The following is a 23,197-nucleotide window of genomic DNA, read 5'->3' as shown; positions in this document are numbered from 1 at the left end:
GCAGAGTTACAGTGACAGGAGAACAACGAAGCGTCCGACGACGGAGTATCCTCCCACGCCAAGTCGCGGAGCCCGGCCCCGGCCTGGAAAACGACTCGGACCGCCTGGCTCTTGGGAGCCGGAATGACTGAGTGTCTCGAGCACGTGCCGCTGGAGGGGCAAGTCCGTCCCTCCCCAGGCCACATGCGGGCTCCAAGGGCTGTGGCCCGGCCTGAAGCGGGAAGGCTCCGCCCCACACTCCGGCTGCCTCTCTCCGCGGCCAGGGCCGGAGGGTGCCGGAGTGTGGGGCAGAGGGTACCCCAGCCCGCCCCCTCGCGCTCGCCCGCCTAGGGAAGGGCCGGTCGGAGGGGGGGCCGGTCCCTTTGTGGCTCGCTGCGGGAGCCCGAGCGGCCGCAGCGCGCTGGGCTCCTGTGTCTGGTTTCTCTTTCCCTTCCCGGCACAGACATGTGCTGCCCCGGCCTCCCCTGGGGCCGGCTGCTGCGAGCCGCTGGGGGAGCTGCCCGAGCGGAGCTGAAGCCCCTGATTAGGCGCTGCTGCTCCGAGGAGGGGCTGCTGCTGCAGGTCGCCCTCCTGCTCAGCCTGGCGGGGCTGCGGCTGGACCCGGATCTGCCCCGGCGCCGGGCCCTGGACGCTTTCCACGCGGGCGCGGGGAGCAGCCCTCCCCACCCCAAGTGCCCGGAGCGGGACTGGGACCGGCTGCTGCTGCCCTTACATCCCCAGCACCCGCCTGGACGCCTGGCTGGTGCACGCCGTGGCCGGCGAGGAGAATGGGGCGCTCCCCTCCTCGCCAGTCAGTGGCGCCCGGGGAGATGCCCCCAGCGAGAGCGGTGCCCAGGAGGGCCCCGGGCGCCCCCGCTCCGCCCGGGGGAGCAGCGTGCAGCAGCAGGCCCAGGAGGAAGGGGCTGGAGAAGCTGCAGCGGCCCTCGGAGCCGAGCCCAGCCCTGGGGGAAGTGACTGCCCTACCCTAGAGGTAAGGGGCAGGGGAGGACACAGAGCATCGCTCGCCGCCTGGGGTTTGGAGTCCAGAGGTAGCGTGGGGACCGACAGGGCCGGGGAGGTGGGGAGAAGACCTGCCTCCCCTTCGCGCACCTTCTGCGGCTGAAAGCGGGTATCTGCAGATCGGAGAGGAGGAGAAGGCGTCCCGCCTGCCAAGGGGACCCCCAAGCATAAAGGGGGCTGGGATCGACACACACATCCCCACCCTACCTCGAGGATGCATCCAGGGCAGATGCTCCTCACACTTTCCCCTTTTCTGCTTATGAAATAACCGGGTATTACACCGTGTTGCAGAACTGCTGGGGAGGGGCCTGGAATGCTAGGACCAGCTGGTCTCCCCGCCTTCCACAAAACAAAGTTTGGCAGGAGGTGGTTTGGGTTTGGATCTGAATGCCCCAACTTGCACCTGCCCCTGTAATGTGACAAATCCTAAATGTTAAGCTGCTGACACACCCATGCCGAACTTCCAGGAAGCTTGGATCTCAAAATGCTTCTTTCTTTCATGATGCCCCAGCTGAGGAGGAGACAGAGGTTTAATCTGAAGGTAATACTGTGTATCCTGTAACAAAAGGAGGAAAGGGAAGGAAAAGGAGGCAGCTTCTTAAACTGTCAGAGCTTTTTCAAGAAGTGAAGACACAGGGTGACTTTTCTGCTGTCTGTAAAAAGACCTTCAATTCCAAATGATCTTGGGTGTGTGCTAAAAAAGTCTATACCGATAACAAGGTTCCATTATCTACTTTATTCACTCTAGCACCCTAACTGTACACACTGATTGTAAGTAATGTAGACCAAATAAATAAGTAATTTTAGCTCTGCGAAGGTTATAATCTAACAAAAGCTGATGAACAACTGGGTCAGCAAGCAGACTACAGTTTTTAACAAAATAAGCAGGGACACATGAATATCCATGAGGACCCAGTCCTGCCGAGATTTAACCGTGTGCTTAACTTTACTCATTTTAAATTCTGTTGAAATCAGGGTTGCAGGATTAAGGCCTTAGCTTTAAGTATTTTCTTAATGTGTGCACATGGACACTTTTAAATGTAATTTATCCATGATCCATCAAAACTGGGACTGCACTATATAGTACTATATAGTATGGTGCATCCGATGAAGTGAGCTGTAGCTCACGAAAGCTTATGCTCAAATAAATTGGTTAGTCTCTAAGGTGCCACAAATACTCCTTTTCTTTTTGCTATATAGTACTACTTGTGGTGGACCATATGTACATCACTGTCTAATAGCTCGTCTTGTCAATATCTTTATAATACTGTCACCATAAATCTCGGCCATTTTATTGTGCCAGAGCTGAACTCCAGCTTCACCAGTGCTAAATGAAACACTTCAAACTGTCTGTGGTTTATTACAGTAGTTGATTAGTGACATAAACCACGTCAAAACATATAGTTGTACCTGGTAATCATGATCAGTTTATCTTAGATTGTAGTTATAGACACATGCCATATGTGTCCCTTTACTAACTTCAGCAACCTATTTAATCCACGTCCCTGATCCTGCAAAACAGTTAAACATGCATGTAACTTCATGCATGTGAGTAGAGCCATTCAGTTTAACGGGACTACACCCAGGAGTAAAGTTACTCGTGTAATTTTTGCAGAATCAGTGCTTTGATTTTTAAATAATTTATAAACCCACTATCTGATACCATGGTGGCAAGCAGTGATACATAGATGAATAATAACATTGAGTTGTGCAAACATATTTGACATATTTTGCAATCTAAAGTAAAATAATACTTACATGACAATACTTTTGCATACTAGATTTTAATCTCTGAGGGCTAAGATTTTTTCAATAACTTGAGTTCAGTGATCAGCAGCAACTGATGCTGTCTAATTATTAAGAATACTTATATTGTAAAAAAACTCTCTTAATTTTTCTTAATATTAGGATTTTGCACAAGGATTAGCTTGGTTATGATTCTGTACTGTATTGATATTATTTGTGTAGGTAGTTGCAGAACTAGTTTCTCCACCCTAACCTAAAGGGATCACTTATACTGGAGTGAGGAATGATTCATTTTCTGTGCTAATTTAGCTCGGGACCTTTCTGGAGCCCTACTTCGCTAAAGTATAGCATGGTTGAGAGAGAGATTAGTAAACTGAATCCCAAATCTCAATGCTCTTCAGCTGAAACATAAATGGGTTCCTAGAATGAAAAATCTAGTGTCTTCTCCAGCAAATTATCTAGCTTCCTAATAAATTAACAGGCATAAAATGTATTATAATTTGAAATTCTTTCATAGGATTAAAGACCCTTTCTCTTTATATTTATTCTATTATGGTAGTTACCTTACCAGACAGACAGATTTTGGGGAAATTCTCACATATTGAAAATAGTATGTATGGTCATTTTCTCTTTTGTTAATGTGTTTTTGAATCATCCTCTAGGGAAATTCCTGCTGTCTTTTCAAGGCCAGCATTTGTGCACAAGATGAAAGACAGAAGGGAAGTTTCAGCCTTTTTACAAAAGATTATCTTCATACCGTTAAATAAAGGCCACCTGTATTGTAAAAATATGGCTGCAGTAATAAATAGGATTACAAGGCACTTCAGCTAATTTGTAGCTTTTACTTCTGCCTTTCATGAAAAGTAGTCCAGTGCTATTGGCAGCTTCCCACTCTTAGGGTATGTCTACACTCCCCACATTACAGTGCGGCCATGACAACGGTGTGAAGTGGGCAGTGTAGACACACTTTATCGCCAGGGGAGAGCTCTCCCAGCGATTTAAAAAAAAACAACCCACGCTGAACGAGCGGTGGTAGCTTTATCGCCAGGAACCGGGCTCCCAGCTATAAAGTGCTGTCTATACTGGCACTTTTCAGTGCTAAAACTTTTGTGGCTGGGGGGGTGGGGGGTTTCACCCCTGAATGACTAAAGTTTTAGCGCTGAAAGTGGCAGTGTAGACATAGCCTTAGACTCCCCACCAGAAATCAGGACTGGAGCTTGGAGTCTAGGTAAGGGGATTAAAGGAAGTATTTTGTTGTTCGGATATTGTTTGGTTTAGTAAGGCTTTAAAAACAAGTCAAGAGACTTAGGTAACTACTGACTGGAAAAACAACTGGATTTACTTTGTTCATCCAGCACTGGGGGTGGGGTTGCCAGCAAAGTTCATGCTGTGGAGTCTCATGGATCAGACAATATCAGTTTTGGGGAACTTGATATTCATGGGCCTGAGAGACAAATGGATTTAAAAATGTAAATGAAAAGTACAGTTGCTGATGTGTCCTATCTGGGCATGCAATCATTTACAGTACAGTTTGACCTGTTTTTCTCTTTAGTGCTCTGAGAAGAGACAGAGTAGTATTATGGAGGCTGGTCAGTCTTTAAGAACAAGTAGAGCTGTATACGTGTTTCTGCATTAGATTGTTACACAACAAACTGAGATCAGCGTAGCCTTGGTATTGACTATTGTGGAACCAGACTGTCATTAAATTGATTTTTGTAATAAAATATAGGCTTCACAATAATGTTTTGTTGCCTTACTAATCAAACCAATCAAATAGTAGCACTGGTAAAAAAATATGGCTTGTAAAGTAAAAAATGGTATAAATGACTAATAGCCTTGTAAACTTAATGGAACTATGTTTAGCATGTTAAAAATGACTTTATTTATGTGAGTAGGCTGCTCACTGCACAATACTACTTACATGAGTAAAGTTAAACAAGTGTACGTCTTTTTTCCTGGATCACACACATATGATTATATTATATAGGCAGAAGACTTAAAATTGTAGCAATGCAAAAATTATAAATTGATGTCCCATGGATTCTTACTGAAAAATTTGCTCAAGAAGTAAGAAAGGAGGGGTTTGAATGCAGAGTGGGAGAAAAGTCAAAGTTGGAAAGGGACCAAGACAAGGGTAGAAAAAGAATATAATATTTTGGGTTATGCTGGAATTTTGTATAGCGAATGAGTGGGACCCATTTTCAAAAAACAACTTAAAAGGTGTTAATATGGAGTTTTAAAGACCTTAGCACTGTAACCGTGCCTTCATGGGTCACAAATGAGAATACCAAATTCAGGAGAAAATGCTGAGAAATACATCCCAAAACTGGTGGTTATTCCCCCATAAGATATACCAAACCAGCAGCAAAAGTAAACTTCTGTTTCACCACACTGGCTAACAAGAAGTCAGAGAAGCAATTTCCTGAGGCATTCCAGTCCTTGTATTACTACCAAAAACACTGTATGTAAAGATGAGTGGTTCTTTAAAACCAATCTCATCAAATAAAAGGTTCTTCTGATTCCAAAGGACCAGCCACACACCCAGGTCAATATATAATTCAGATATTACCCAAAAATCACACTAATGCCAATCCTTTGGTATTTAAAATCTAAAGGTTTATTGAAAGAAAGAAAGAAAGAAAGAAAGAAAGAAAGAAAGAAAGAAAGAAAGAAAGAAAGAAAGAAAGAAAGAAAGAAAGAAAGAAAGAAAGGTGAGAGTTAAATTGTTTAAAGGAATCAAATACATAAAATAAATGCAAAGTTCTTCCATTAGGCTTGTAGCAGTGATGGAATGAACTGCTGGCTTGATAAGTTTCTGGTTGCTTTGAAATCATTGGAAAGACCTCAGTCCCTTGGTTAGAATGCTCCCATTAAAAGAAGTCCATAGTTCAGAGATCTGAGCAGAAAAGAGACAAAATGGAGATGTTTGCAGGGCCTTTCATAGCTTCTGCCATGTGGAGGGATACCCATTGTTTCAAACAAAGCCCTCAGCAGTTAGTGGAAAATTACAGGTAAAAGATGGGGTTTGGAGTCACATGAGCAAGTCACATGTCCATGCATAATTTTGCTTAATCATTGCAGGGAACCATTACCTATACTTCAAATGGAAAAGTTCACAGAAAAGTCCATTCAGTGTAGATGGGTGTCTCCCGTGGTCCATTGTGAGTTAAGTGTCCTTTTGATGGGCCACCTAATTTACATAGTCCCTCCAAGATGTGCTGGCTAACAACCTTGTGGGCGTTACCCCAAGAGCAAACATTTGAAATCCAGGTATAGAGCCAATACTCATAACTTCAAATACAAAAACGATACATGCATACAGATAGCATGATCATAACCAGCAAATCATAACCATTTTAAAGACATATTACATGCCACATTTTGTACAAGATTTGTTGCAAATATGTGGTTGCAACAGTTATCTATATGGTCATATTTTAATCAGGTAACGCCAGAGACCCGTTTTCAAAAAACACCTTAAAAGGTGTAAATATGGAGTTTTAAAGATCTTAGCATAGCAAGTTATGGTGTTATTTTTATTATTCATGTTGCAATAGCATCTATCCTCAAACACACAGGAAGACACAATCCTTGCCGCAAGGAGCTTAGAGTCCAAGAAAGACGTTCACAACCTAAAGCCCTGTTCTCCAAAGACTTATGCATGAGAGTTGCACCACTGAATTTAACGGGACTGTGTACATCCATAAGGTACTCTCGTGTAAGTGTTTGCAGGAGTGGGATGTAAGAATTGGAGTAGAACTTTCCTTTCCGAGGCATTGGGGTTTGCTGTTTTTCATTCAAGAGAAACAGGTGGGGACTGCTTGGGTCAGAAGACTGGTAATGGGATATGGAGCCTTGTGATAGCTGTATTACTTGCCTATGTGGTCAACATCACAGAAACCAGTATTACACCTGACATTTGGCAGTCTTGGCAGAGATGCTGAAGACCCGAGTGAGCATTGAAGCTGAACTCCTGATTCACTCCTGTATGGGACTCTGTCCAACTCAGGGGTGAGGCACATAGGCAGTGCTGGGAAAGCTATATCCCACACACAAGCTGGATTTGCTGTGTAGTTTAGCTCCATTTCCCAAGGCTGTGTTTGTCTGGTACCTTGTGCAAGTACTGAATTCACACACACAATTTTAAAATGCCTGCTTTAATTATTAATTTAATTACATTGTTTATAAATTATGAAAGTCCAGGAAGCAAGTGCTAATTCAATAATGTTATTGTTTGTTTTCATAATTGTCTACAAGTCCATGTTTGGGGATTTTATTTTAGGGAAATTATATATGTCTGGTTAATAGTGCCCAATAAAATCTGGTATCTTTTTTTAAGACAAGAGCAGTTGAGGGAGCTAAGCTACTGTAAGGATATAGCCTGACCCCTAATTTTAAACTTATTGAAAGTCTTTACATGGAATTAGAACTACTTGAATTGTACAGTATGATTGCTTTTTCCAATAAGTGTTGTCGTTTCAGTGAAGTAATGCAGATTTAGTTTTTGTAATGCAATTCTTAAATTCATATTGCTGGTAACAATATATGATCATAGAAATGCAGGGTTGGAAGGGTCCTCGAGAGGTCATCAAGTCCAGCCCACTGCACTGAGGCAGGACCAAGTAAACCTAGACCATCTCTGACAGGTGTTTGTCCAGCCGGTTCTTGAAAACCTCCAATGATAGGGATTTCTACACTGCAAACACGTGCAAGCCTATTCCAGAGTTTAACTACCCTTATAGTTAGAACATTTTCCCTAATATCTAACTTAAATCTTCCTTGCTTCAGATTAAGCCTGTTACTTCTTGTCCTACCTTCAGTGGTCATGGAGAACAGTTGAGTGTCGTCTTCTTTATAGCAGCCATTAACATATTTGAAGACTGTTTTCAGGTGTTCTCCCTCCTCCCTTCCCCGCCGTCCTCCTTTCTCAAGACTAACATACCGTTTTTTAACCTTTTCTCATAGGTCAGATTTTTCTGAGCCTTTTATCCTTTTCATTGCTCTCCTCTGGACTCTCTCCAGTTTGTCCACATCTTTCCTAAAGTGTGGCACTCAGAATTGGACACAGTACTCCAGCTGAGGCTTCACCTGTGCTGAGTGGAGCAGGACAATTACCTCCCCTGTCCTACACATGACACGCCTGTTAATACACCTCAGAGTATTAGCTGTTTTACAACTGCATTACATTGTTGGCTCATATTCAATTTATGATCCACTATAACCCCTAGATCCTTTTCAGCAGAACTACTGCCTAGCCAGTTATTCCCCATTTTGTAGCTGTGCATTTGATTTTTCCTCCCTGAAAAATCAAGTACTTTGCACTTGTCTTTATTGAATTTTATCTTGTCGAATTCAGACCAATTCTCTAGTTTGTCAAGGTCCTTTTGAATTCTAATCCTGTCCTCCAAAGTGCTTGCAACCCTCTGCTAGCTTAGTGTCATCTGCAAATGTTATAAGCATGCTCTCCGTGCCATGAATGAAAATATTGACTAATGCTGGACCCAAGACTTGGTGATGGTGTGTTCTGATTGTGCGTCTTACAGCAAGCCGCAATGTGTCTAGGGCTTGAAAGAGCCAGGTGAAGCAAGAGGGCCAGAACAGTAGAGTGGGGGGTCAGAGTCGGAGGGCTAAACCTTGGGAAGTGTCTTGATGTGTACAATGCAACCTCAAAAATGTGGGAGGGCACTCTGGGTGTAGGAGGTGCATAAGAGGCATTTATGGGAGATTTCAGAGTAGCAGCTGTGTTAGTCTGTATTCACAAAAAGAAAAGGAGTACTAGTGGCACCTTAGAGACTAGCCAATTTATTTGAGCATAAGCTTTCATGAGCTACAGCTCACTTCATCAGATGCATTCAGTGGAAAATACAGTTAACTTAGGCTTGAATAGAGACTGGGAGTGGATGTGTCATTACACAAAGTAAAACTATTTCCCTATGTTTATTTCCCCACCACCACCCCCCACTGCTCCTCAGACATTCCTGTTAACTGCTGGCAATGGCCCACCTTAATTATCACTACAAAAGGTTTTCTCCCCCCCCCCCGGCCCGCCCCCGCTCTCCTGCTGGTAATAGCTCATCTTAAGTGATTACTCTCCTTACAATGTGTATGATAACATCCATTTTTTCATGTTCTGTGTGTATATAAATCTCCTCACTGTATTTTCCACTGAATGCATCCAATGAAGTGAGCTGTAGCTCACAAAAGCTTATGCTCAAATAAATTGGTTAGTCTCTAAGGTGCCACTAGTACTCCTTTTATTTATGGGAGAGAGTCAGGGAAGTGCTGAGGCATGCCAGGGAGGCAGAGGCTAGGGGGCAAATTGCAGGAAATGAAATGCAAACAGGAGCAAAGGTGAGGTCAAAGAAGTCTGAATTTGATGTGGTAGAAGCAGATCAGCAGTCAGGACCAGTGATTCAAAGAGAAGGTGACCCAGTTAGAGCAGTGGTCAGGGAAGAGGACTTTTCTACAGCAAGTTAGATAGACTTGGAAGGATACACTGCTAATTGGACAGGATCAAAGAAAGAGACTTCAGTAGCTGACATGAGAAATGACCAGGGTTTTAGCAGTAAGGATGGTAAGGAAAGGCTGGATGTTTTTCTTATAGAGGAAGTACTGGCAGGATTTAATGACAGCGTGGATGGGAGTAGTGGAAAAGGAAAGAGAGCAGTCAAATATAGCACCAAGGTTGTGTGATTTACCAACTGGGAGAACAAGGGCATTGTTGACCATGATGAAGAGGGGATTGGGAAGATGGGTATTTTGGGGGAGGAGGACAGGTGAAGGAGAAGAGAAGTTCCTTGTTCACTTGGTCAGCCTGAGGGAGAGACTATATTTCTTCCAGGATGTCCAGAGACACTTGCAGATGTAGGACTGAACAGAGAGGGTGAGGATAGGGAACAGAGGTAGATATGGGAGTTGTCAGTATAGAAACTGTAATTAACACCATGAGAATGGATGAGTTTGCTCAGGGGTATGGTGTTGTAGGAGAAGAGGAAGAGGAGGGAGCCCGGAGAGACTCTATTAGAGAGGAAAAGCTACCAAGGGAAAGAGAGTGGGAGAATCCTGTCAAACACAGAATTACAAAAGCCCAAGGAGGATTGAGTAACTGATAGTCAAAGGCAACAGACAGCTTGAGCAGGATGAGGCTAGAGAAAAGGTCCTTGAACTTGGCAGAGAACCTAGTGAGAATGGCCTTAGAGGAGTCAACAGGCTGGAAGTCAAAGTGTAGGTCAATGAGAAAGATGGAGGAGAGGAAACTGAGGAAATGGGAGAAGAAGACTTGCAGAAGGACTGTGGAGGTGGAGAGAAGAGGGCGATGGGGCTGTAGCGGGGAAAGTGAGGATTAAGGGTCTACACTAGAAATGTAGACACAGCTTATGCTGGCAAAAATTGCATGTAGAAGCCTGTATAGCTTAAACCGGTTTGGTGAGCAAAATAAGCTATAGTCGCAAAAGACTCTTATGCTGGTATAACTGCAACTACATGAGGGCTTTTGTTGGTACAGAAATGTTGTCAAAAATCAACCCCCTAACTGACATTGCTATACTGGCAAAAGTTTCTGTTGTAGATTTGGTCATAGGTAGTGGATGAAGAGAACTCTGGAGGGAATACAGTTTGAAGGGATGCATCAATGGGTTAGAAGAGAATAGTAAATAAACAAGCTGTTGTACAGTTCACAAGGTTTATTATTTAGTATTTGTATTACTGTAGCACCTGGCTTCCTGGTCCATGACTCGTATTGGGCTAGGCACTGCACAAACACAGAACAAAATCAATTTTACACATCACTTCATCCTTTCTATTAATAGTTCTTCCTTCAGGCTGAAATTAACTCATGGTGTAGAGGGCCAATGCAAGGCCAAACACTTTCAGGGCCACCTGGAGGATTCAGGGGGCCTGGGGTCTTTGGTGGCGGGGGTCCTTCCGGTTCGGGTCTTCGGGGCACTTCGCCAAAGACATGGAGTAGAAGGACTCCTGCCACCGAATTGCTGCCGAAGACCCAGAGTGGGTCCTTCACTCCGGGTGTGTTTGGCGGCACTGAAGGACCCCCTGCCGCCGAAATGCCATCAAAAACTCTCGTGGGGACCCCTGTGGGGTCCAGGGCAAATTGCCCCACTTCCACTCCTCCTCCCCGCCCCCCCCCCCCCCGGGCGGCTCCGAACACTTTGACTGAAAACCTAAAGGTCTATTAAATATTTTCTAGAAATGCTTTAAAAGACTAACTTTTGAATGTTTTAAAGGGATGTCAGTGATTTTTCAAGTTACGAACTATACGGTAACTGAATTTGTGTAGTTTACACATCTGCAGGAAGTTAATAAAAATACCATAGCACTATGTATTTCGCTTCTAATTCTGTCCATCACTATTTGCATTCGGGGGGAGGAGTTGTATGTATAAATGTGTGTGATATATTGCATACACACACTTAATAGTGTGTTTTCAAGTAAACATGATGGTTGACATAGTAGACCCAGTGCTGTGTAAATACTCCCCCCCCAGCCCCCAAGTGTTTGTTTGATCCAATAGACTGTCATGACTGTTCTGAAGCCAACAAGGGTATCTTCAATAGCGTGTGCCTATTTGCAGCCCAGAGTAAATTTTCAGGATTGAGATATTGAAAATAATAATAGATGTTAGACACGTGCAGCATTTGAAACCACGGATGTAATATTCAGTTAGCCTAAATAACTCACTTGACTAATTTTAGCAATCTTAATAAAATGCCTAGACATGGCATTACATAAAATATGTAATCCAAGGCAGCCTGATTGTCATAATCCTGATATTTCCTGTGCTACTGTTTTATCTTCCAAACTTTTAAAACTGTGATTATATTTCAAAGGATAATGTCCCTTTCAGAGGACTTTAAATGTCTGTGTTATACCAATAAAATAAAAACCAGCAGGATCTTACTAAAGGGGAAAAGGCAAAATGCCACATTTATTATGAATACAGAAAGAATCATAGTAAGCAGTTAGTTATAGCTATAAACATTCCATTCAGTTTCATATTTATTCGCACTTTCATTCATACACACACACACACAGGTTCTGCAAGGTTATCATCATAGTTATCAGCCTTAGAGTTGCTCGTGCCAAGCCACTGGCCAGGTGGCCTGGACATGAGGAGGGAGCAGGGCCTTCTCAGATGCTCATCTGATGCTCCTGGAAGTTGGTTTGCAGAATTGGACCGCAAAGTTCTCAGTTTCTAGAATCCATTTTTATAGGAATTTCTTCCTATGCCAGTCTATGGGAATTGCTTCATCATGCTGTTGGTGACTCAATCAGCAGATGGCACAGTCCTGATGGCTCCGTGCTGCCAGATGTTATCTTGTTCTTTGGTTCTCCCATTCTTGAAGCTGTTGGGTGGATTCCAGCTGCCCTCCGGGGGTCCTCTGGTTGTTTCCACTTGACACCTTCTTCGGCTGATCGACACTGGATTCTTAGGCTGGCACCTCCCTGATCATTCATTTATTATCAGCACCAAGCATCCATCCACATACATCCTCTATCTCTATTTTAATCATAATTGTTAACAAAGCGAGATAAATACAACAAAAGGGCGGGGAGTCTCTGTGTGCTGTTTCTGTTGTTACAAAGTATCGCTTTGAGTCTCTCTCTGTGTGAGTTGTTGTTGTTACAAAGTATTGCTTTGAGAATAGACTCTGTCTTAGGATGTACTAACACAATTAGCAGCCAAAAACCAACAGACCTCCCTCTTAGTTAGTAATACCCTGGAATTTAAACTATGGGGAATCAAACTCATTTGTGATTTTAATACAGGACTTCTTTAATATGATCCAACATCTGTGTCTGAGGAAAAAAGGATGTTTTGTTTCATTATGAAGGTAGAGAACTGACTTGATAGTACACAGACAAGTAGCAGCAGTAATCAGATAGTAAGCAGCTGTATAAGAACTAGATATTTTTATTACTTAATCAAAGCATAGTAAAATAGACACTGCTGGTTGTGTAAGCAGTATCTGTAGCTCTTTTGCACAGGTCTGTCTTGTACTATGTGGTGTAGACTTGTGTAAAGTGCAGTCTGACTTTGTTTAAAGTGTAGAGAACTTGGTGAAAAAATCTATTTAGCAGGACAGAGAATGAATGTTATCTTAAGAGCAAGCTGTAGCTTGAGAAATCTGTTAACATCCATTTTTATCTTTGATAAAATTATCTATAGTTTTACAAAGGAAAAGGGACAAAAAACCCATAGCAAAACAACGCACAGATTAACAAGAACAATGGAGTGAATATTTCCAGTCCAGGCTTAAAAAGAAATATAATGGAAAGCGAATAACCAGCAATAAAAACAATGTCCACAAATAACTGAGGGTCGAGTTTGGAACGTCTGACTCACTGTGAAATGCATGCTCTGAAGCAATTAAAGGCAGTGAATGCTGGTTTGTACTGTCTGCTGCTAGAGATGAGACCTCTTTCCCACCTGTGTCTAATACTTTGCACTCTTTAAACATTAGTTATGAACTAAGTCCATATTGTTACTTCAATGTTAAAGATTAGTAAACTGAAGCTGAGAGTTTAAGTGATTTGTCCTAGGTTGCACACCAAGCAAATGCCACAACCATGATTAAGAACCCAGGCCTCCTAGATGCAAGGCTGATGCCTAATCCACTAACCAGACTCACTCCCAAATTCTATCGTCTAGTGTAATTAAAATCAACAAGTGTCAGAGGTGAGAATAGAATTTGGGATTGGGAATTCCCTGGCTCTCAGCATTGTGCTTAGTGCACTAATCCAGAAGTGTCAAACACTCAACCTGTTCAACATGATGCAGCATTTTCAGAACCTATAGATCTGGAAAAAAAACAGGAGGACTTGTGGCACATTAGAGACTAACACATTTATTAGAGCATAAGCTTTCGTGAGCTTAACTAATAAATTTGTTAGTCTCTAAGGTGCCACAAGTACTCCTGTTCTTTTTGCAAATACAGACTAACTCAGGGGCTACTCTGAAACCTATAGATCTGAAGGGTTTTTTTGTTTTGTTTTTTGTTTTGTTTTTTAGAGTAAGTCTTTACATAAGAACGGCCACTCTGGGTCAGACCAATGGTCCATCTGTCCCAGTGGTTCTCAACCCCCAGCCTGTGGGCCGCTTGCAGCCCAATCAGCACACAGCTGCGGCCCATGTGACATCCTCAGGGCCATACAGGTAGTATATATATTATGTGGATGCAGCCTACATAATACATAGAGAGCTGCATATGTGGCCCACAATGATAAATAGGATCAGAACCACTGATCTTGCCCAGTATCCTGTCTTCTGACAGTGGCCAATGCCAGGTGCTTCAGAGGGAATGAACAAAACAGGTAATCATCAAGTGATCCATCCCTTGTTGCCCATTGACAGTTTCTGGCAAACAGAGGCTAAGGACACTTCAGAGCATGGTTTTGCATTCCTGCCCATCCTGGCTAATAGACACTGATGGCCCTATCCTCCGTGAACTTTAGTTGTTTTTTGAACCCTGTTATAGTCTTGGCCTTCACAACACCCTCCGTCAAAGAGTTCCACAGGTTGACTGTGCGTAGTATAAAGCAACACTTCCTTGTGTTTGTTTTAAACCTGCTGCCTATTCATTTCATTTGGTGACCCCTAGTTCTTGTGTTATGAGAAGGAGTAACTAACACTTCCTTATTTACTTTCTCCACACCAGTCATGATTTTATAGACCTCAATCATATCCCACTTTAGTCGTCTCTTTTCCAAGCTGAAAAGTCCCAGTCTTATTAGTCTCTCCTTATGTGGAAGCTGTTCCATACCCTGAATAATTTTTGTTTCTCTTTTCTTAACCTTTTCCAATTCCAATACATTTTTTTTTTCTTTTGAGATGAGGCGACCACATCTGCATGCAGTATTCAAGATGTGGGCATACCATGGATTTATATAGAGGCAATATGATATGGCTCTAGCCCTTATGGTTGTATAGAAAATCTTCCAAATATGAACTGAATGTTGCCTCCTGCAGAGTTGTCTACATGAGTCTGCGGACAATCTGAAACAATGGCTCTGAGAAGTGTGAACTTTCCCACCCCATTGATCTCATTGGATCTGAACGCTAAAGCCGAAACTGGTCCCGGCCTCCTGAAGCGATAGGAAAGGATCTGAAAGCTATCTTTGAATTGGTGGTGACAGTAAAGGCATGAAAACTACTGACTTCTATAGATTGTAGAAATATTTGACTACTGGTTTTGCCCTTATAAAGGAACTAACCATTCTGAAGCATCAGAAAAGAGTTGTCTTCCTGATGATGGAACAGCTGTTAAAGGCTAGCCTAACTACACAATAGGCTTATAGCAGGCTATCAGCTGTTGCATATGTCCATTGTAGGCTAATGCAATTTCAAAAGCTTTGCATTATCTACACTGCAAACATGTGTCCATTACCGTTCACAAAGCTGCCGTGGCCGATTTCCGCCATGCCACACCCCACTCCATCCCCTGAGACGGGATGAGGTTGCAACTTTTACATTTCTGCTAGGAATCTTGAGGATGCTGTCTATGTTGCCTCCCCATTCATAATTTTCTATTTATGCTTACCCTTCGGGACACCACGTTGTGGCTGTTATCCTGCAAACTAAAGATTCCTTCATGCCACTCCTCAGTCATCCAGAAAGGTTGCTCTTGGGGGGTGGATTTGCTCTTTTAGGCTGGGGCTGAGCACTCTGGATTGCTTTCAGCATGCTGTACACCTGCTGGACCAGGGGAGCTGCTGCAGGTTTTTATACCTATTTATCCATAATTTTAGATCTCAGTTTTTGATTGAGATAGTAATGAATTATATTAATATTTGTCAAATATAGGCCAGTTCTTTCTAGAATGAAAGACTTAGCTCTGATCATGCAAACGCTAGTGTGTGTGAATAACTGCATGCACCAGATGTAGCTCTACTGAACTCATAAGCATGTGCAGGAACAAGACCTTAGTTATTGCAGACTAAAAATCTCACATCCTAAACTGACTTCCACTGGCGTTCCATTACGGAGGGGGGAAATTTATATTGAAAAATTTGCAAGTGTTTGGAAAAACAAATCGCTTCCTGATCTTTGTTCATAACAAGCAAGTTCTCTGATCAGTTCCAGATATCTGGCTATTTTCTCAGTTGCAGTTATATTGGAGTCTCCTTATTAGTATCTGGGAATTGTATATTATATGCTGGATAAAGACTTGCATCAGAGGAATTGATTAATGCACTTGATGCCAGTTTACCATTGGAAAAGTCTATTTTTAAAATTAAGGGTTCCCTTACAACTTTTTCAAATGTCATATAATAAAATTAGGGTCCTAAGTTACATTGTTTCCCAAGAACATTTAGTATATTTTAAAATACTTTGTCTTTCTATGTTTTTAGCTTCTTGACATTTCAGATGATTTTGAGTGTGTTTTGTAACAAGTTGTACTTAAAAAAACCCAGACACCTTTTGAAGTTCAGAAAAAGCTTTATATAGGAGAGAAACTGATTCAAGTTGGAGAATTTATACACTTCATGTCTGGGGATCAATAAAGCCTTAAACCTAAATTCATGGTGCTCCAACATATGATTTTGGAACAGAGAAGGTAACACTTGCTATTCAATTGGAACCTACCTTTTCTGCTGTTGCAGAACATTCCATTCTAGAGAATGGAATTATCCATTGTAGACATTGTCTTTTTAGTTCTCATTTGAAAGTTCCAGTATGTATGTCTCAAACACTAGAAACAACATTATTCTGATTTCAGAATATTGAAAAGTTTTTGCTTTCAGTGTCTTCTGGATGACATTCCACAATAACACACTGGGATGGAATATAGTCACAATGTATCTACCGTGCAATGGAGTTTTAAGTTATATGTAGACAGTTACAAAAGTAACTATTCTGACCCCCTCCGTCCTGGACTTTGCCTACATGGAAACAAAATAGTTACTGTAATAGCAGTTGCAAACCCCTTCCTGCCATATCACCATGAGCACAATTTCATGTAATTTGTGTGTCATGGCTTAGCATGTTTGTATATTAAAAAATTATGGTAGTGTCTGCTTTTATGTCCAGTGCAATTGTGGGTCATCGTTTGCAGCTTTATGCAATTCAACTATCCCCTGCTGGTGAGTGAAGCAGAAGAATGTCTAGCTATACCATAAGGAGGTTCAGTATCCCCATATAAAACTGGAGATAGAGCGTACATTAATGTATTACACATGCAGGATTCTGTCCTACTTCAGTCCTATTCTCAGCTTGTCATGTTATGACATTTATATATGATCAGATATATGTTTCACTGGAAATTATATAATATGACTGAATTAAGCAGGGGTGTCTTTTTAAAGATTATTTTTGGCATGAATATACTTTTTCTGACTCTTCAGGATGTAGACTTGAAAACTGGTCAGGAAGCTTTGGATTACTATTATCTGCATAAAGGAAGTGAACAATCAGAATCACAAGATGGGGAGAAGATAAAGCAGGTGAATGATGAAGAAAATGAAAAAAAAGCTATAACTAAGGGGGAAGAGAGAGAAAATACAGATTCTAGCACTATGGTAAGTGTAATGATACAAAAAACCACACAACCCCTGGGTAAATGGTTTATCATTCATTCTGTGAGTGCTATTAGGAAAATTAGTAAAGAGGCAATGTCTGGATGATACTCTAAATAGGACATCCCCATTCTTCTCAAAAGTTAGGCTCCCTTTACAAATATGGTTTCACCTTGAAACATTCTAATCCTTCCAAAATCAGTCATCTTAAAATTAGTTTTTATTCTATTCTATTCATTCTAGTTCTGAAGATAGCAGACCTCCTCTCCAGGCTTTCAAAGTTAGGCACATAAATATTTGAGACAAGGATGCTAAATTATGTTGATTTCACTTTATTATGTGGTTTATTGAGGTATAGATAGTGCTGTATGCCCACAGGATTCAATGTTTGAAGTAGGATTCGTCCCTAGAGGATTAAATTTTGGATGACTTGGTTGCCAATATCCAAGTATTGTTGTATATTGAAAGGGGGGGAGTTACACTAAGGTTGCCACATTTTACAGTTACACTAAAGCACAGACTTAAAAATCAAGTTAGCACTTTTGGCCTATGTCTCCTTGCAATCTGCAGTAAAGGGATTGCTTCTTTGCCACGAGAGCTGAGAATTTAATTTCTAGTTATTTCGCCAGCAGCCCTGCCTGTCACTACCCAGTCTGTTTTCAACCTTTACTGGACTTAGAGGCTTCAAATGTGTTTCCGCTGTTTGTCAGGTGGGTGCAGCTTTGTCGAGGAGGAAAGCACAAGTGCACCATTTGTGGGGCGGGCGTGATGCTTTTAGTTGTAGGATCATTCTGCCCCTCCTAACAGCATAGCATTTTCTCTTCCAGACGATGGCTCCATGCAGGGTTAACAGCTCCAGCGCACTTCACCATATTGCACTGTTCTAAAGCAGCAGCAAGCTAAGGAGAGCACCTGTGCTCAGGGGCTTGAGGGACACCTTAAATTTTAATGGGATTACAGTGTTCCACCTAAAACTTCAACCTAGAGATGCCACTGACTGCTAGGGGTGGCATCTGCATGATGGTGGGGATGTGACAGAAAGCCAAGATTTGCTTAAGTTTTTATATTTCAGACCCTTGCTTAAAATTACAAACCATTGAATCTGCATTAGCTGACTTGCACTCATTTGTGTCTGATGGTTAGAGCCCACCAGACTGAAACCAGAGTAGGAGGAGAGGGAGCTCTCCCTCTGGTTTTAGCAGAGACGGGACTGTGCTCCCTTCCCCCACACCCCTTACTTTACTTCTTGTTTGTCTCTAAAGAATTGTGCTTTTCAAAAAGTGTTTTTGTTTCCTCCACTGCAGAGCAACAGAAATTCCATAGATTCCTCTCCCTTGCTGGAAGACTATTTGCTGCTGTTGACATCACAGACAGAAAATGCACTAGAGGTAAATGTGAAAACTCGCAGCTGTATTAGCAATGGATTATAACTGGCATAGTTGGATAATTGGGATAGTCCATTTAATTAAAGAGTAAGCAGAGAGTATGTCACAAGACAGTTCAGTAATTTATCTGAAAACTCTGTTGTAAAAAGCTACTCTGGTCATTTACCTTTTAGCATAGTCATTACTTACCTGCTTCCTGAATCTGTAAAATTACATAACTTATCATTTGAAAACTGTTTAAAAATTCCAGTTCTTCCCAGTGCCCCTTGGTAATATTCAACAAGACAGTTTATCTATGTAAAACAGGATACTCATGACAGTATTTTCACAGTCTGTGTTTAGCAACCGTGGGCCTTTTAACTGCTAACAGTTTAAAAAAAAAACAACAACAGATCTTGGAAAAAAACTTCTGTTTCTTTTAAGGGCATAAATTGAAAACACCAGCTCTACCTCCCAGTCTACAGCAGGCCTAGTATGTGATAACTCCGTAGAAGAAATATGGCAAGACTTTTTTCGGTCACCTGAGTTACAGGTAAGTGTAGCAGAGAACTTTATATATATATATACACACACACACACACACACCCCTGATCTGTGCAAATGCATCTGAGATTATTTGCTTAATGAGCTGCAGACTGATAAACCCATTTGTAAGTGAAAATATGTAGGATTTAACTGTGGGGACACCTTGCCATTCACTTCACAGTTGATGAGGTGGAGAACATCTTTGACTCCAGCTAGATGATAGAGCCAAGCATCTGTCATCTGACTTTAAACAAATCCTTCCTACCATCCCCCTAAATAACCATCAGACAGAACTTCATAACCTAACTCTTCCTGTTCTGGTAGAGGTGACCTGTTATATGCTTGTTAGTTTATTCATAATACTTTTCTGTTTCAAATCCAGCTTCTGGCTCCGGACTTGGTTCTGTAACTGGAACAGTCGGTAGGTCTAATTTTGCTCTGTTATGTGTTTGTAAATCCCACTGTTTGCAAAGGGGGTTGCAGTTGCATAACTGAAAGCAGAAATACACCCTCAAAATATGCAAAATATTGGGACAGGCATAGCTTCAGCATGTAAACAGAAATCTGAATAGCAGAGGACATAAATCTGAAAAATATTAAAACCTCATTATTTGATAGAAGGGTCTCATCCCACTTCTCAGCTAATTTTTAATGTTTTAAAAATCCTATGTTACTAAAGGTGTTATCTTTATGTACTGTGATATATTCACAATGAAGCACTGTTCGTCAAATGAAGCTGTAAAGGAATCAGAGTTTATCTAAATTCTCAAACCTTACTTTACATTTCAAAGTATATTTTGTCTGACTTTCCATAAATGTTACTAACATTTGGTATGTAACAGAGATTAAAGGGGGAAAATATTTTTTCAAATTTTTTTTTAATTTGTGCATTTGATAGTATTTTGTGTGCAGTGAGGTCTTTCCTGCTTGCCCAAGTCTTTCGCATAGCAAGTTGTTCCCCCCCAAGAAAGAAAATGTGGCTTAAAATGACATTGGCCAGATCTTCTCTGGGGCTTAAAGCTACTTCATTTAAAACAAAAAACAAAAAAACACAAACAAAAAAAACCCCAACCAGCTTTCAGTTAGTCTTAAGACTATTTTTTGAACATTGCCTTGATAAAAATCAGAGCAGCTACACTGAGTGCTAGAGCCTGAGTCAATAAACAGGACATTACAATCTGTTATAATTATTTTGTACTATTAGGAGTTACAAAATATAACCAAGGCCTGTCGACTCTGCAACAGTATGGATCTAAATGCCATGACAAAGGTCCGTGGCTTCTTTGGCATTCTAGCACTTGGAAATTGGAGGTTATGCAGCAGCTTCATTTATATTGAAAGAAAATAATGAATTCAATATGATAATAATACAATCTTGCCTCCCCCTATTTTGCGTTAGCTGGAAATTCTAGGAGTTTTATATATAAATGTTGAAGGAGACCGTAACCCGGAGGTTTTGACAGCAGGAGAGAGGACTGTTTTAGTGGATGAGAAGGCAGGCAGTTTAAAGGTGTGTCTTTACTGTACAGTTAACCCACATGGTTACTCAGGTGTTACCGCTAACACCTTTACAATCCACACACTCAAATATCTGACCCAAGCGTGATGGTGTTTTCAAACTGGGCTAGCTGTCCATCCTTCTGTATAAAACTAAAGTCCAAGTGATGCTTTCATTTTGCAAGGAAGACTCAGGCTAAGCCACTAGAATGCTGGTAGTCCTTCAGTGCCTTCTCACAACTCCCCCCTCACAACTCCCCCCCACCCCCAGCTGCCCAGAATGGGAGACATGTTCTCCCACCATTCACTGGGAAACACTCAGTAGCTCAGCTTGCTAAAGTACAAAGAACTATGGGACATGCCCCCAGAAGTCCCAGCAACACACATGGGTGAGTGCAGCACCAGTCAGGACACAGTAATTTGACTAAAGCTTTGCAGCATGGCTGCTCTTGCCTGGGCTGGGCTCTATTAGGTACCGCTCATCTGAGTTCTCTCTGCAATGAGGACATATACAGTCAACGTGCTTGTCTCTCACTCTCAGGGTATGTCTTCCAGAATGATCAGTAAAATAGCTAATGTTGACATCTTAAAACTAAACAGGACCATTTATCAAGCCATTACGCTGAATGGGGTAGTTCATAACTCGCACAGCTTGTTTCAAGCTGTCGGCAGATTTAGGAAGACGGCACTGTAGTGGTTGGACTCTGCTCACGTTTTTAATCTCTTAAATTTTAGAGCACAATCCTGTGCTAAGGGATGAAGTCTGTGGGAAATTCTATAGTCGTAGACTAGATAGACCCTGTGTGCAAGTAGGACATAGTTCTTCCAGATCAGGTAATAGAAAAGTTTAGTGCTATTATGGATTCTAATAGTAGGGAGAATACTGAAAGAAAAAAATGTGAGTGAGTGAGAGAAAAGTTGCTGATTCTGTATTTTTTTTTTCCATTTCCTTTTAGGAAATTTCACTGGGAGCTACTCAACCTGTTGCTTGCAGTAGTAGCAGAGGCATGAATTCATCATCCTCTCACTACACTGTAAATTTGACCCAGGCTATTAGCCATGATGTCAGCCTCCATGAAGCTATGTTACTGAGATCAAACCACAGCACTAGCGTAAATCCAGAAATAAGGAGTATACAGAGACAAGATTCCTTTCTGCAGTTAAATTCTAGCATCATAAACCCTGAATCGTTACTTAATGGGACTAATTGGGGGTTATTTCCATCTACTGATATTAGGAACCTAACAAACCAGAATCTTCTTTCAGACCTTGATGAGAACATATTTGAGGAGATAAATCTAATGGCATTAGCACTGGAAGGTTTTGATCCTAGGGAAGTCTCTCAGCTTTTTGAAAAACCTGACTCAGATTCTGAACTTTCAAGCCAGAGCACAACCTCTTCAAGCAATTCTGATTTATCTTCTGTTTCAACCTGCAATGAAGGTGCTGTTGGCTACAGTAGCAATATAGAATATACTTCCCATGATGGCTTAGGAGCTGTAGGGGGTCATTACCCAGAGCATAGTAAACACTGCCAATATGGACTATCAAAGCGATTCAGACTATTGTGGAGTCCCCCCATTTCAACATATTCTTCATAACCACACTTACATGCAGCTGCCAAATGAATTAGCATCCACTTCTGAGCATCATTCTTCATCATCTAGGAAATCAAACAAAGTAAAGGGCAGGTGCCTCAATAGCACAGATAATCTTAGCCATGATGAATGCCATGTCAAAGCCCTGAGAATTCCATTTTCTGTAGATGAAATTGTGAGCATGCCTATTGATGCGTTCAACAACTTGTTATCAAAGTTCTATCTGACAGATACTGAAATATCACTTATGTATAAGTGACATAAGGCGAAAAGGAAAAAACAAGGTGGCTGCTCAGAACTGCCGCAAATGTAAACTAGATGTGATCCTGAACTTGGAAGAGGATGTGTGCAAGCTTCATACCCAAAAAGAGAGCCTTAAGAAGCAGAAATTTCAGTGCAATAAATCAATTAGCCTTATGAAGCAAAAACTAAGTGACCTTTATCATGTAGTTTTCAGTAGGTTAAGGGATGACCAGGGAAGACCTGTTAATCCAAGCCAGTATGCTCTTCATTGTGGTAGTAATGGCAGCGTTTTGATAATACCTAAGAGACTGGTCACATCAGAACAGAAACAAGATAACCAAGGAGAACGGAAACAAAAATAAGTAATATTACGATCACTACATTATTTAGAACTCATTCTGATGACCGGGGGGGGGGGGGGGGAGATATTAGCATAAAATGAGTTTGCACACAGTATTTTCAAATAAATATTACATTGATATAATTGTATGGAAAAAGGGTTGTAGGGGGCAGACAGGTATATAAGTTTTGTCACAGTCGGAACTAGGAGAGTTCTCCCTATCTGGTAGAGATATTGAAGGATCAATGCAAAAAAAAAAGGGGGGGGGGTGTCGGCACAAAATTGAGATGAGTTGCAAATGGAGGGGGGAAAATGTATTTTCTTTCCTAAGTACA

General features: G+C 41.6%; 1 protein-coding gene across 1 annotated transcript; it reads left to right on the top strand.

Moving 5' to 3' along the window:
• Positions 1 to 444: 444 nt before the first annotated feature.
• Positions 445 to 22,884, top strand: NFE2L3 (NFE2 like bZIP transcription factor 3). The gene is given in 9 exon segments (XM_074943537.1): positions 445 to 704; positions 706 to 970; positions 17,104 to 17,277; positions 18,579 to 18,662; positions 18,991 to 18,995; positions 19,083 to 19,191; positions 21,638 to 22,216; positions 22,218 to 22,529; positions 22,531 to 22,884. Coding segments are annotated over 9 exon segments (2,142 nt in total).
• Positions 22,885 to 23,197: the final 313 nt, after the last annotated feature.

Source organism: Natator depressus, chromosome 2, assembly GCF_965152275.1.
Source record: "Natator depressus isolate rNatDep1 chromosome 2, rNatDep2.hap1, whole genome shotgun sequence".
NCBI lineage: Eukaryota > Metazoa > Chordata > Testudines > Cheloniidae > Natator > Natator depressus.
This window is presented reverse-complemented; position numbering and strand designations above follow the sequence as displayed.